The sequence below is a fragment of the Camponotus vicinus genome, unplaced genomic scaffold, assembly GCF_025532165.1.
Source record: "Camponotus vicinus isolate PSW18456_S1 unplaced genomic scaffold, iyCamVici1.0 SCAF_6, whole genome shotgun sequence".
Lineage (NCBI taxonomy): Eukaryota > Metazoa > Arthropoda > Insecta > Hymenoptera > Formicidae > Camponotus > Camponotus vicinus.
This window is the reverse complement of record NW_028141978.1, coordinates 14,114,589-14,131,003: the sequence shown is the minus strand read 5'-3', so window position 1 is coordinate 14,131,003 and position 16,415 is coordinate 14,114,589. Positions and strand designations below refer to the sequence as shown.

Here is a 16,415-nt window from a genome sequence, read left to right as displayed (position 1 = left end):
CACATATAGTTTTAAATTTTTCATATATTGTCTATAATCTATGATTATTTAGAATTAAGGTTACTCAATTACTTCATGATGACTTTAAATAAGGCTTTTAAAAAATAACATTATTATTGAAATTATATAACTATAAATGAATTTTGCTTTAGAGCAATAAGGCCTTGGTTGCTTAATGATTTATTATTCTCACTATCGTCACAAGGAAGTAGACAAAAAGAGGTCTTGAAGATATTGCACGGATTTACAGAAAAAGTACGTTATAAATTATGTTATCTCAAGTCCTTCAAACACTTTTAAAAATTACAATAAATCTTGTAATATTAATAGCATATTACATTATTAATACTTGTAATATAATACAATATGCCATTGCTATTTAATAGAAAAATTAAATATCGTACTCGTGTATAGGTCATCACGGAAAGAAAACTTTATCATGAACGCACAGGTAATCGATACTTAAAGAATCTTAAAGATGATAAAGAGACGGAGGCAGAAGAGGTCGAAGTATTTGGAAGTATGTAAGAAATCAGAGCTTCTAACTTAAATTCGACTTCGCAATCTCTCTAAGATTAGAAATTATACTTGCTCTATTTACACTAAATATATGTATAATTACACGAAATGATGCAATACATGTTCGCTATAAAAATAAATTATTACTATTTGTAAGAAAGTTTAAATTTTTAAACTAGAACAATGTTATATAATTAAAGCGCTATACGCAAAAATGAGATAATCGTTAATGACTTCTAGTTAAAAAAAAACGGCTAGCCATGGTGGACCTTTTCATATCCCCATCTCGAGAAAGTTCTTTAACTGATTTGGACATAAGGGAGGAAGTCGATACTTTCATGTTTGAAGTACGTATATGTAATATTTTTGATATGTTTTAATTTTTGTACATATTATCTAAGTACATATAACAATATGACAATCTGATTACAGGGTCATGATACTACAGCAGTGGGTATAATGTTTGCTTTATTATTATTAGCTGAACACAAAGATGTTCAGGTATACCTCAATATCTTATGATATACTATTTAAATTGCGATTTTTATTTAAAGTAGTACAAATATCAGGTTTTTTTTTACAGTATATTTTTCTATACATATATAAATTCCGAAAAAAATTAAAATATCTCAAAACAAATATGAATAATATATTTTGATTTATTATGAATTTATTTATAATTATACACATAAAAACCTGAATTGAAAAATATTTTTTTAAATTATTATCGATGACATAGGAACGTGTGAGGGTTGAAGTTAATACCGTGATGCAAGAGAACGGAGGGAAACTTACCATGAAATCATTGCAAAATTTATCATATTTAGACAGATGTTTAAGAGAAGCGCTACGTTTGTATCCCAGTGTGTTTTTAATATTTCGAGATACTGCGGAAGATGTAAAACTACGTAATTAATCACTTTATTATTTTTAAATGTCACATAACACGAAGCATATATTATCGAACGTAAAAGAACCCCGCACATTTTATATGAAAAAAGTGGCTTCGGTCAAATTGGGTGAAATTGAAATATGTTTCAGTTTAGGTGGTGTTGATCAAAAGCTTCCTGAGGCAAAAAGTTCAAAAATCAAAAGTATAAGAGATACGATGATTTGAAGTGGGTGGTATTGAAGTTTAAAAAACATCTGTTTTTGAATACATAGATTAAATTAATATATAAATGTTTGAAAAAAATATTTATATATAATGTGTATCACTTCTACAATATTTTTTAAACTTCAATACTACTTACTTCAAATCAACGTATCTTTTACACTTTTGATTTTTGGACTTTTTGCCCCAGGAAACTTTTGATCAGCACCACCTAAACTACAACATATTTCAATTTGACCGAAGCCACTTTTTTCATATAAAATATGCGGGATCCTTTAATACATATAAAAATTTAATACATATATTATATTATATTTTACAAATACAATATTATGTACATTTTATTTTTCTCAAAAAAAACATATTTTTGTAAATTTTCAAATTTTGTAAAACTTCAGATTCATATGTCATACCTGCTGGAACGACCTTACATCTTAATATTTACGGAGCTCACAGAGATCCTAATTTTTGGCCAAATCCAGAAGTATTTGATCCAGATAGATTCTTACCAGAAAAGATGCAGAATCGTCATCCTTATTCCTATCTACCATTCAGCGCAGGACCAAGAAATTGCATAGGTGAATTGGTCGTGATTTTCGTTTCTCTTCAGGCTGATAGTTTTTAAGACTTTGAATATTGTATATTATTAGGTCAACGATTTGGCCTGTTGGAATTGAAGGCTATGATAGCTCCTTTGGTGCACAATTTTCATTTGGAGCCGGTTGAATATTTGAAGAATATTCAGTTGAGGACCGATATAATACTTCGTCCTTCTCATCCGGTTCATGTGAGATTCATCCCCATCACATGCAAATAGCCGTTTAAAACTAATGCAAATACTATATCAATGTAAGATGTGCAAATTGCGAGAAAATCGTTATATATGTTATATATGCAATTATAAACAAAATACACATTGTATATGAACATTATATTTAATTGTAAAAATAAGGAGATGGATATTGTTTGCTAAAAAAAATATAGATATTTTTCAATACTTTTAACATTTAAAAATCAATATAGTTCTCATTTAAAAAATAATTATTTGACTAGAAGGTGATTAAAATTTCTTATAAATTGCGTGGAAATGTCGTAAAAATACGATCCGATTATTCCGCGCCATCCTTGCTAAAATGGCCGACTGCTTAATCACGCCAATCGGGAGCTTATTAGACGATTTTCTTTAATTAATATCTCTAAATTTTACATGGTTGTTTGCAAAATGGTATTTAGAACTTTTTAGTTTAGTTTAGCGATATCTATTTATGGTTTCTCTCTGACACACGATAACTGGGACACTCTGCATATATATACAGAGTTATGATATTTAATATGTATTATCGTAATTATTGATTTCATATTTAGTTATGATATTTTATTTTTTAGTATTTTTTTAGGGAAATTATTTTTTGAAGTTTTATTTTTTTTAGAAAAATGATTTTTTAAGGGAAAATTATTAATTATAATAAATTATTTTTAAGGATTTTTTTTATTAAACATTTTGTTGCATACAAGGTATAACATTTTTTATGTACTTTGCGTATTTTTTTACCTTTATAAGGTTTGTTTTTAGAGGGATTATAATAACTGAAGAAAATAATATATTTATTAAAAAAAATCAATATTTTTATTCATATAACACGAATGATTTGTTAAATATTAATTACGAATTGGCAAAAAGTGTTTGCATGTTATAAAACTTGAATATGATAGGACAAGGAAATTAAGTTTTTTCGATTAAGATGTACCTATAACAAAGACATACTTGTTGTTGATACATAATATAATTTATTTTAGTATGTAATGCAGATATAATGAGCGCAAAAGATAAAAATGATATATGTAATTATGTAAAATGTAACAATATATGATTCTATTTTTATCATGAAGACCATGTTTTAATATACGCCTAATCATTCTTTTTATTCATCATTAATATTATCGATCTTTCGGTGATCGATATTTTCGGTGATGAATATTTTTGATGTATTAACGTTCCATGAGCAGACTTTTTTTCAGACGGACGCTTCATGTCTCTTTTAAAATGATAAATAAATAGAATAGAGAAAGAAGAAGAGTACATGTATGTTCGACATATTAAAAGCCACTGAAGTACTACATTTGCTCATGCATTGGCTAAAGCAGAAAATCATTAATGTAGTGATCTTTAATATCATGATTTTTTGTACAAAGTTTTTTATATAATAATAATATAATCTTTTTAAAAAAAGATAAAAAAAAGGAGTCAAGTACATGCACCAGTTGAAAAACTGCGTATTAATGATGAATTTGCATTATCCGCACTACATTACACTAGTGTATATTAAAGGCTGTTGCAATGAAGTATCTAAATTTAATGACATAATATATAAATACTTTGATAATGAAATAATAATGTATATTCTGCTAAACAAAAATGAAAAATATATCATGCAAATTTTAATCATTTATAATGTTCATATTATTCGACTCATGCATAAATACATAAAGCGTCTTATTGTTGTTGCTCATGAACGAAATACTAACACTTTCTTAATTTGATAATATCCCATACAGCAGTGCAGCAATATTACCTTAACGTTGCTGCAATGTTGCTGCAATTTCTGTGTTGTGTGGGATATTATAATCATGGAAGTATACCTTAAACGGACAACTCAACCGAACGAATTGCTTTTCTTTTACCATTACGCGCAAAAAAAAATTTTTATATTTATTCCAATTACAAATAATAAGTGATTCAAAATATGATATTCAAAATCAGATTTTCAAAATTTTGTCTTACTTGCAGAATCTTGCGGTCTTTCATCTTAAGATCGCGAGGAAATTCCTGACTACAAATGTATTGATAACGAATAAAAAAGAAGAATTGATCGATCAATTATTGTTGGATCATCGAGATTGTCGTTCATACCTTGATGTAAAAATAGAGAATAAAACAGGAAGGTATATTGCACTGCACGGTGAATTCAACATTGACGAACGAGATTCTTTGACAAAAGCACAGTTTTTGTTTGTTGATTTCAATAGTGTTGATTTCACAATTTTTGTATAGTAGGGGAGACCGGGGACAAAAATAACATTTTTTGTATTATAGGTCACTAATTAATTATTATCGTTAGAGATATAAAAAAAAAGATTATATGTTAAAATACTCCATTTATTGCTCTATTATTATACCTATGTTTCAATCTCAAATGATAGATATTTAAAGAGCTATTATAGTTTTTCGCAAGTACGTTGATTGTTACTTTTATTTTGGGGGCCGGGGACGAAAGTAACATAGTCTGGGGATAAAAGTACCAGTTCTTATTTTCGGAAAAATAAAATAAATATGACTTTTTTCAATTTAAGGCAACTTTTATTATAATCTTTTATTAAGCAAGATAACTTTTTTTATAAATTTGTATTATATTATATTAAAATAAAAAATAAAATAAATATTTATTTTTATCATCTTTGAAAAACTGAAAAGAAATAATCTTCGTTAAGCAAAATAATTATAAGTAATATCATAAAATAATTATACTTAATATCACACCAGTCTTGTACTTTTTTAAGTCTAAATAATAGTTCTAAATAATAGTGTAAAAATTGCATGATAACTACTTATACAAAAGAGATTAGGATCTATTCCGAATCACAATTATGGCATACGTAATAAGAATCGCCTTTGGTACAGTTATTATGGGACCAGCCGCGCGTTACTTTAAGCATTGAAACATGTTACTTTCGTCCACAAAGTTACTTTTGTCCTCAAACACATTTTTTAGAATAAAAGCATTATAACCTAAATATGATGCAAGACTTAGCCAAATCAACTATAAAAACTTATGAATACATTTTAGAAGAATACATCGGCAAATAATTACGTCAATATATACACTTTAATTAGGCATAGATACAAAAAAACTAACACAAGAAATACGTAGGTGAATAATGCAGATACACTAATTTCACTCCTGCATGTGCAACCGGCACGATCGTTCTACAACAATTAGCTGAAAAGGAAGAGAATCGGGGCGTACGCGTTTGACTACATAGTACAAATTATTCAACATATTGTGTAGTTTATTACGAGGCTTGTTACTTTCATGACTTTGTTACGTTTGTCCCCGGTCTTCCCTAATAATGCGTCACTATCCACGGCAGTCCCATATATACATTGTTAGCCTCGCAGCGACATTGACCGAGTGATTTCTTTGATGTCACAATGATTGATAAGTATCATATCGATCGCTATCTTTCGTCCCTTTTCTCCAGCTATCAACATATAATAGAAGAGCATCAAGGTCGAAGTGATAGAGAATTGATACCAATTGCCACCCCACAGAAACGTATCATTATAGTTATTTTTAAGAAAAAATATGTAATTGTTAATTGCAAATTACATATTTTTTCTTCAAAACAATTATGTGTTTTCTTTACACCAATTGATTCCTCTCATTATTTTGTACATAAAAGTATTAAGGTAAGATAATCGAAAAATAAATATTTTACAAGATATTTTACGGTTTATGTAAAATTAAGAAATAATTTCAAGTATTATAATCCAAAAAGTATTTGAGGGAAAAATATTTTACTATAGTGTTTTGGAAAGCCCTCGAGATAAGCTACAAGAATATGCAATAAAAAATAGAGTTCCATTTAAGAAATTGACGGTGACCTTCACGTGACCTTCAAATGATTCTCCAAGGTCAAATCGTTACCACCATCCGATGGCCCCCTTCAAGCCATATAACTTTTGTCTGAAACATTTTTTTCTACAATCAAAATTAAAAAAGTTATTCGAGGTGATCGATTAAAATGGGACACTCTGTATACAGGGTAGACCATTTTAATCAATACACGCGAATATCTCAGAAACACTGCATTAAATCGAAAAATGTTTCAAATATAAGTTGTATGGCTTGAAGGGGGACATAAGAAAGTACCATTGGTTTGACCTTGAGTGGCGTTGTCAAGGTCAGGGCAAGGTCACTTTGTATTTTTTAAATGGAACTCCCTATTTTTTATTACATATTCTTGTAGCTTATCTTGAGAGCTTTCCAAAACACTATAATTAAGTTAGTTTTCATTAAGTACTTTCCGAATTATGAGGCTTGAAATCATTTCTTAATTTTACATAAACCGTAAAATATCTTGTAAAATATTCTTTTTTCGATTATCTTACCCTAATACTTTTATGTACAAAATAATGAAAGGAATCAATTGGTGTAAAGAATACACATAGTTATTTTTAAGAAAAAAAATGTAATTGTTAATTGCAAATTACATTTCTTTTTCGAAACAATTATGTGTTTTCTTTACACCAATTGATTCCTCTATGTATATATATATGTCATTAATCAAAGTGGAATTATTTTCAACCGTCTGTATTTCAAGACACAAAATTCTGATTATTAGTACGCTCTTGAGCTGCTGAACGGCTATATGTATAGGTCCCAGATTTACATTATCAGTTCGTGAAGATTTGTTTTACTGACATGTGTATCTGCTTGAAGAGATTTACAATTGCATTGTAAACATTCGTGTTTCAGTTGATCGTTGTATTAGAAAAGCTCTATCAGGTAATATATAAAATAACATTTTATAATATTATTGCAAAATCCCAACAATGATTAATAATACTATAATTATTTTAAGGGCATTATTTTAACATAAATTTCTTCAAATATCACAAGCTGGTAGTTTTATATGATTTTATATGATTTTTTAAATTATAATTTTATTAAATATATATTATAACAGAAGTATTGTTATAGAAATATTAACAATTAGATACACAACAAAACAAAAGAACAAACACTATTAAGAAATCACGATAATTATACAATTTGTATATTATATGAAAATACAATATAATAGAATAATAATTTTGATAAAAATCAAATAAAAATTAATAAAATAATTCTTTGTTTATGATACAATTTGCGAATGCTTAATTAAATAGTTTTGGTTTATAACAAAAAACTCTGTTTATAAAACAATAAAAGTATATTTATAGATCTTAGATACTTTCGAACAAAAATTTGCATACAAGTGAATTTTAAGTGGATGTTGTGATGTAATCGCTCAAGATTTTTATACTTTATACAGCTATAGATTAAATAAAATTATAATTAAAATACTAATGTTAGAAACAATTTATATGTTAAATGTTTGCGACAAGAATTCATATAAGGAATAATACTCGCCCTAATTAATGACTTTGCAATAAGTTCTCGAAATTTTATCTTTTACAATAAAAAGCAATTGCAAGTAATGGTCGAAAAATTAAGAATATTTTTATTGGAGATTCATATATTTTTTTTATTACATAAATAATATTTTTTTCCTTTAAAATAAACAAATTTATCATATTTTTCCATGAATTTTTAAAGTTAATCATAAATAAAAGTTAACTATAAAAAAATATATGATTGACGCATTTCAGTGATCTTTCTATTATTCTCTCTCATTATGTCTCTTTCTATTTAGGATAACATTTAAAATTAGACAAGATAATTATCAATTTTGTCGGAGAATTAATACTATTTATCTTGTGACATGTGTGATTCAGGAATCAAAGAAATAGAAGAAGATCAATAAATAGAAGAAGTTTAATTTGACAGTCAAGAATATCAACGTTAGATTCGTTAGAAAGGAACGATGTTTATAAATATATTGTTATTATTCATGTTTATTTTATTGATATATTATTATTACGTACATTATGGAAGAAAAGGACGACTTCTTCATCTTTTACCGGGACCCCCGAGCGTTCCGATTTTTGGTCATATATTCCTAGTCCAAGTTTCAGCAGGCAAGTACAAAAGTTTCTACTAAAATTATAAAAATATCTGTCTTTGACGCGTAAATTAGTAGAACGCACAGACATTAGATTGTATCTCGCAGATATCTGGCAAGCACACTGTTTCAAATAATTTTTCAAATTATTGTATTGTAATGTGCCAATGTGTTGAATCCCAATAAATATAACCAGTCAAATAAAAATATGAATACAAAGAAATATTAAACGTACATTAATTTTTTATGTTTCAATTACTAGTCAGAAACATGACTCACCAGATTCTGCGCTTTTTGCAAATTAATAACGGTATGCCGTTATGTATCTCTCATGTTGGTTTGAAATTCAAATGTATAAATATGTCTTCGGTTGTTCAGGACATAAACATAGACTCAACCGAGAACAAACTCGGTTCACTTGATAATAACAAATATAAATATGTGAACAAACATCTCATCTATTTTCGATAAATTATCGATTATTGTCACAAATGCAAGTCCTCCGTATCACTATATTTATAATATATTTTTTAGTGGAACAATGGAAATTATTGTGTACACTATGTGATAAATATTATCCTATTTTAAAAGTATGGGGATTATTCGAATTTACTGTGTCTATCCGTCATCCAGATGATCTGGAGGTAATAAAGAAATTTCTTTTAAAAGATTTAATTCTCTATAGACTCCATAGACATTACTTTAGCTAGAGATTTAGGAATCTTGTATTTCACAAGAAGATTTTTCATGAAAATATTTCTTAAAAAAATAAAAAGAATCGATGCAAAATTCTATATAGATTAGATTAAAATATGAGATACAATTAGTAAATTATTTGTGCATTTGAGATTGAATGCTATAATAACTAGATGTTTCCGGTGATTTTAGAAGATACTAAGCAGCACTAAACACATCGAGAAAAGTCGTACATATAATATATTACATCCCTGGCTCGGCACAGGTCTCCTCACCAGTACAGGTAACATAATAATGTTAGCATATGAAAACATACAAACTTTTTTATTACAATTTGTTATCGTGTATTAAGGGAGTATTCTAGTCTAGCGGAAAAATTGACTTTTTTTTTTGCATATTTTGCAAATATTTAGTATGGAAAATATGCCTGCAAGAAAATTTAGCCCGATTCATAAAATTGACAATGTTATAGTACCTGGGAACGATCTCTGGCATGCGCTCGGCACTCAGGCCGCGCAGTATTCAATAGAGCATTGTATCGGCATTTATATTTCGATTAGGTTTGGCTAGTGAATTGCTGGAACATTGTTTAGGAGCAGAAACACAAGATAACAATGAAAATTCGTTTAATGCATTGATTTGGACTTTGCTCCACAACACCTTCATTCTGGTAAAGATTGTTGAAATGGCAATTTTTCTGGTAGTTAAGCAAAATAGCCGGAGTCATGAAAGTGATGGACTAACTTTTCTTCATAACCTTATTAAATTTTGTATACCGCGCTTATTTATAATTATTTTTTAGTAAAAAAATTTTGAAACATACTTGAAGTATGTACATATAAATATGTGAGAGAAAACTATATCCCAATAAAACTTATTCTTTTCTTTAAACAAATTCGCAAAAATAGCATACAAATTCGACTTTTAGACTAGATTACTCCCTTAAATTTTTAATTTTAAATCAAACATCATTACGTAACTTTCTAATAAATTTTAGTATGTTTTTTATTTACCAATCTAAGATTTAAGTACAAAATAATAATTAAATTCAAGTTAATACTTTCAACATTTACCTTAGAAATTTCACGAGAAAATATATTTAAACGATTATAAAAGAATTTTACGATATATCAAGCGACGCGGTAACGTCGTGACGCCAAGTACATAAAAAACAGGATCCGAGCATTGAGAGTCACTGCTCTCGACGCGGCGCTACCAAGTAGCTTATCCGGAATTTCACATCATATAAACTTTCGATTAAGATATTTCAGAAACTAAGACCTTAAGAAAAAATCTAACGGCACTTTTATTACATAATGTGAATATAAGCTTTCGATTGCGACCAGTTTGAATAAAATCGGTGCAGTCAATCCCGAGAAATGATGATCGTATATCAAAATTGTTACATTATCCCGCATTTTCTTCAGTCTCACGTACGTATGCTCGCACGCACACAAGCAAAGCAAGTTTGTCCCTCAAGCGGCGATCACATCGTGCGTATACGGTTATACGGTATGTAAAAGGCTTTAACAAGTTATATGTTGTGTGAAATTATTAATGTATAGTGCGGAATAGTGTATAACAAGGAAGAGAAGTGACAAGTTAAGCAGTCAGGTTATTAAACACAGATTAATAATGAATAAATAAAAATGATAAAAATAAAAATAATAATAATAAATAAATAAGTAAATAAATAAAACTATAGTGCGGAACAAGGAAGAGAAGTGACATATTAAAGGTTATTATCAAGCGACGCGGTAGTGTAGCGCGACGCCAAGTACATTTATTATATAATAAAAACACAGACTTGTGTGTGTGACACTTAACAACAATCAAGTGGATTGTGAAAAATTCATCAAAAAGTAAAAATATTGTAAAATTTTTTTCATTATCTGTTTAGACATAATATATTTTGACATATTATATATTAATCTTAATAAAGAGAATAGACAGTTATCATTTTGTGGAATATAATTATGTAATTTATAATTATATATATATATGTGTGTGTGTGTGTGTGTGTCTGTGTGTGTGTGTGCGTACACATTCTCTACTGTATAAAATTGATATTTCACGGCAAATATTATATCAAATTTACAAAGTAAAGTACTCTTAAGTACTTGGCTAATAGTAATTATTGATTTCATATTTAGTTTTGATATTTTATTTTTTAATATCTTTTGAAAATTATTTGTTGAGATTTCGTTTTTTAGGAAAATGATTTTTTGAGGGAAAATTACTATAAAAAATTATTTTTAAGGAATTTTTTTATTAAAGATGCATACAAGGTAGAATATTTTTTATGTACTTGGCGTATTTTTTTTACCTTTGTAAGGTTTTTTTTAGAGGAATATTGTTATTTAAGATTGGGCAGTAAACATTAAATTAAAGAGGCACTATAATATTTATAAATCTTATATTCTATTATTTGTATTTTATCGCATAATTTTATCTTGTTTTTGTTTCAGGCGTTAAATGGCAAACACGGCGAAAGATACTAACTCCTGCGTTCCATTTTAATATATTAAATCAGTTCATTGATATCTTGATCAAGGAAAGTGATTGCATGACAAAATCTTTGAAGGATGTCGGAGGGACAGTTGTAAAGGATATATTACCATTTCTTAGTGAATATACGCTAAACGCGATATGCGATAATATTCTAAATGACTATGACTTAAGAAAAGAATTTGTTTCTACACGAAGTATCACACACACACACACACACACACACACACACTTCACGTAGTCACACGCACGCACATAATAGTACAGTGAAAATAAATAATATTCGATTTATTATACTCAAAGCTATCAATGAAATATTCACCCATAATAATCTTGGATTGTTCGATCTCGACAGAGTGTCCCAGAATTAGCGGACACGAAATGCAACAGCTTGACTGTCCGTGCCAGAAGAAACAACTTTTTCCTTGGGCAAAAATTTGTCTAAACACTAATTTTTAAATAAAAACAACTTTAAGCTAACCAATCAGTGCTCTAAGCTTGAAGCTCAGATACGACAGATGCGTATACATGAGTGTTAGCAGAGTCGGATTTTTCGCGCGTAGTAATGACGATTAACCAGTGATGTATCAGTTTATAGGCGAAGTTAATTTGGTAGGCTTAAGCAAACTCATCTGACTGCTTCAATTGAGTGATTAATAGTGATTATTATTTTGAATTTGTGATTTTAAGTTCAGTAAAATTGAGAAGTTAAAAGTATATATCTTCTCATATTTTCTATAAGAAATATTTTTTATTTATTTATATTTTCAAGAAATGTGTTTTGTTTAACGAATCTTTTTCTGTTCCAGTTTAATTAAATTTCTTATAATTATATACATATAAATATATATTTACATAAGCAAAAAGGTGTATCGCTACCGTTCGTAAAAAATTTTCACGGGTAAGCGGTACATCTTTTTATCTACATTAGATACTTTATTGAGACCGTGCGTCCGCATGAAAAATCTGACCTATTTGCCAACATTGTACGGCGTACATGGCACTTGAGGCTGTACGTTATTTTATGTATATCTTTTAATATTTAAAAACGTTGGAATCGAAATTATTCACATGTTATCTAATCTATTTATTTTATTTTCAATCGTTGTTTCAGTGATATCAATTAGAAAATGTTCTCTTATTAAATAAGTTGTATTCAAAATAGCGATATTGAATAATATCATGAGTAGTTCTTATAAAATCTTTAATAATGTAGTGACACGCGCGCTGTGCGCGTACTACTCCTGGTTCAAGCATAATTTAATTAATTGTTCTCGTTTAAATAGTAGTATTTAAACGCACTTTTACCACAGGCAAAAGTTATTTCTTCTGGCACAGACAATCATGTTGTGCATTTTATGTCCACGAATTCTGGAACACTCTGTATAATAAATACATTTTAGAAACTGCCATGGGTGTCTCTTTGCAAAAACTCGGCGAGTTCCAACAACAGTATCGAAATGCAATTCACGAAATAATCGAACTGATAATTTATAGGTAATTTAATATATGAGAGTATAACAAATAATTGTATGTGTGACATATCTATGATCTTTAAAATTATTATAATAATATAACTATACATTTTGAAAAATAGATTGATTATTAAAGTCATGCGAAGGTGAACAACTATTTATATCAATGTTAATATAAATATCGATTTGTTTAAGCCCGTAATTAGCAATTGAAATGTATTGTGCGTGCTCCATTAAACGTTTTATTTAAAATTGCTTTCAATCCCGAAACTATTGAAAAATTAAGAAAAATGAATTATGTGGGCAATAAAAAAACATATTTAGCTTTGATAAAAAAATGTTTAGCTAAAACGAAAATACAATGTTTTTAGAAGGATCTACATAACTTTTTCGTCACATATATGTAGTTTTAAATTTTTCATATATTGTCTATAATCTATGATTATTTAGAGTTAAGATTACTCTATTACTTTATGATAGTTTTAAATAAGGCTTTACAAAATAAAATTATTATTGAAATTATATAACTTAATGAATTGCGATTTAGAGCAATAAGGCCTTGGTTGCTTAATGATTTATTATTCTCACTATCGTCACAAGGAAGTAGACAAAAAGAGGTCTTGAAGATATTGCACGGATTTACAGAAAAAGTACGTTATAAGTCATGTTATCTCAAGTCCTTCAAACGCTTTTAAATATTACAATAAATCTTGTAATATTAATAGCATATTACATTATTAATATTTATAATGTAATACAATATGCTAATACTTTGCTATTTAATACAAAAATTAAATAAATCGTACTCGTGTATAGGTTATCGCGGAAAGGAAACTTTATCATGAACACACAGGTAATCGATACTTAAAGAATCTTGAAGACGATAAAGAGACGGAGGCAGAAGATGTCGAAGTATTTGGAAGTATGTAAGAAATCAGATCTTCTAACTTAAATTCGACTTCGCAATCTAAAATTATAAATATTATACTTGCACTATTTACACTAAATATCTGTATAATTACACGAAATGATGCACTATACGTCCGCTATCAAAATAAATTATTACTATTTGTAAGAATGTTTAAATTTTAACGAGACCAATGTTATATAATTAAAGCGCGAAATGCAAAAATGAGATAATCGCTAATATGCCTTGCTTATTTCTAGTTAAAAACAAACGGCTAGCCATGTTGGACCTTTTAATAGCCGCATCTCGAGAAAGTTCTTTAACTGATTTGGACATAAGAGAGGAAGTCGATACTTTCATGTTTGAAGTACGCATATGTAATATGTTTTTTAATTTTTTGTACATATTATCTAAGCACATAAAACAATATGATCTGATACAATCTGATTACAGGGTCATGATACTACAGCAATAGATATAATGTTTGCTTTATTATTATTAGCTGAACACAAAGATGTTCAGGTATAACTCAATATCTTGCGATATATTATTTAAATTGCGATTTTTATTCAAAATAGTACAAATATCAAATTTTTGTTTACAGTGTATTTTTCTATATATATATCAATATGTAAATTGCAAAAAAATTAAAACATCTCAAAACAAATACGTACAATATGTTTTGATTTATTATAAATTTATTTTTATTTATGCGTATAAAATCCTGAATTGAAAAATATATTTTGATTATTACCGATGACATAGGAACGTGTGAGGGCTGAAATTAATACCGTGATGCAAGAGAACGGAGGGAAATTTACCATGAAATCATTGCAAAATTTATCATATTTAGACAGATGTTTAAAAGAAGCGTTACGTTTGTATCCCAGCGTGTTTTCAATATTACGAAATACTGCAGAAGATGTAAAACTACGTAATTAATCACTTTATTTGACATGTTTTTGAATATGTCACATAACACGAAGCATAAATTATAGAACGTAAAATTTAATATACATATTATATTACATTTTAAAAATACAATATTATGTACATATTATTTTTCTCAAAAAAATCTTATTTTTATAAATTTTGAAATTTTATAATACTTTTCAGGTTCATATGTCGTACCTGCTGGAACGAACTTACATCTTAATATTTACGGAGTTCACAGAGATCCTAATTTTTGGCCAAATCCAGAAGTATTTGATCCAGATAGATTCTTGCCCGAAAAGATACGAAATCGTCATCCTTATTCCTATTTACCATTCAGCGCAGGACCAAGAAATTGCATAGGTGAATTGGTTGTGATTTTCGTTTCTCTTCATGCTGATAGTTTTTGACAGACTTTGAATTTTGTATTATTAGGTCAACGATTCGGCATGTTGGAATTGAAGGCTATCATAGCTCCTTTGGTGCACAATTTTTATTAGGAGCCCGTTGAATATTTGAAGAATATTCAGTTGAGGACCGATATAATACTTCGTCCTTCTCATCCGGTTCATGTGAGATTTATCCCCATCAAATGCAAATAGCCGTTTAAAACTAACTCAAATATACATGAATGAAAGATGTGCAAATTGCGAGAAAATCTTTATATATATTATATATGCAATTATAAACAAAATACACACTGTATGTGAACATAATATTTAATTATAAAAATATGGAGATAGATACTGTTTGCTAACAAAAATATAGAAAATTTTTAACATTTTTAAAATTTAAAAATCAATATGGTTCTTATTTAAAAAATAATTATTTCACTAGAAAGATCTCTGCAGGAAGTAGGAGTTACATACGTCGATTTAACTTCGTTTACCTTGATGCGCCACATCTTTGTTCAGGATTAAAATAGTCAAAGCCTTTTTGTAGGATCTTTGAAGCTACAGTTGAATTTTTGTGGACTGTCAATAGGGCTGTCTCATCTGCGTATGTTGCGGTCATTACACGGACGTTTATAATTACTAAGTCCGCAGTATATAGTAAGTACAGCACTGGGCCAAGCACGCTGCTCTGAGGAATTACACCGTAAAGTTGGGAGACCGCGTCTTGTTTCATAAAATATCGAGCTTAAAGGTAAGATTGTAGAATATTAAAATAATGGATTGACAGATTTTGTTTTATCTTGTAGGATAGTAGGATAATATGATAGTAAAATAACAGATTGATAGATTTTGTTTTATCTTATATTGCAATTCGCCAGACTCTATCAAACGTCTGAGAAATATCAAGAAAGACTTCAGAGCATTAACTTTTTGCGGCGATTCCTTTTCGGATTCTCCTGGCCAATTTATGTACTAAGCAGTGTATATAATGAGATTATTATATATTATATAATTATATAGAATGAGAGAAAATGAAAAAAATTGGAAAAGAATAAAAAGAGATATGAGAATATGAGAAAAAA

General features: G+C 28.3%; 2 protein-coding genes across 2 annotated transcripts; both read left to right on the top strand.

The window, feature by feature from the left end:
• Positions 1-135: 135 nt before the first annotated feature.
• On the top strand, positions 136-2,565 carry LOC145973264 (cytochrome P450 4C1-like; the record flags this gene model as incomplete). Its single annotated transcript, XM_083102523.1, has 7 exons — positions 136-255; positions 415-520; positions 760-866; positions 952-1,020; positions 1,259-1,427; positions 2,032-2,211; positions 2,284-2,565. Coding segments are annotated over 7 exons (918 nt in total), but the record flags the coding sequence as incomplete, so codon positions are not given.
• Positions 2,566-7,107: 4,542 nt separating this feature from the next.
• Positions 7,108-15,685, top strand: LOC145973662 (cytochrome P450 4C1-like). Its single transcript, XM_083103194.1, has 12 exons — positions 7,108-7,200; positions 8,193-8,435; positions 8,954-9,063; positions 9,308-9,398; positions 11,584-11,742; positions 13,027-13,120; positions 13,646-13,748; positions 13,915-14,020; positions 14,266-14,372; positions 14,771-14,939; positions 15,122-15,301; positions 15,374-15,685. Exons 2-12 carry the CDS (start codon positions 8,282-8,284, stop codon positions 15,436-15,438), a joined length of 1,338 nt encoding a protein of 445 aa, XP_082959320.1. The 5' UTR covers positions 7,108-7,200; positions 8,193-8,281; the 3' UTR covers positions 15,439-15,685.
• Positions 15,686-16,415: the final 730 nt, after the last annotated feature.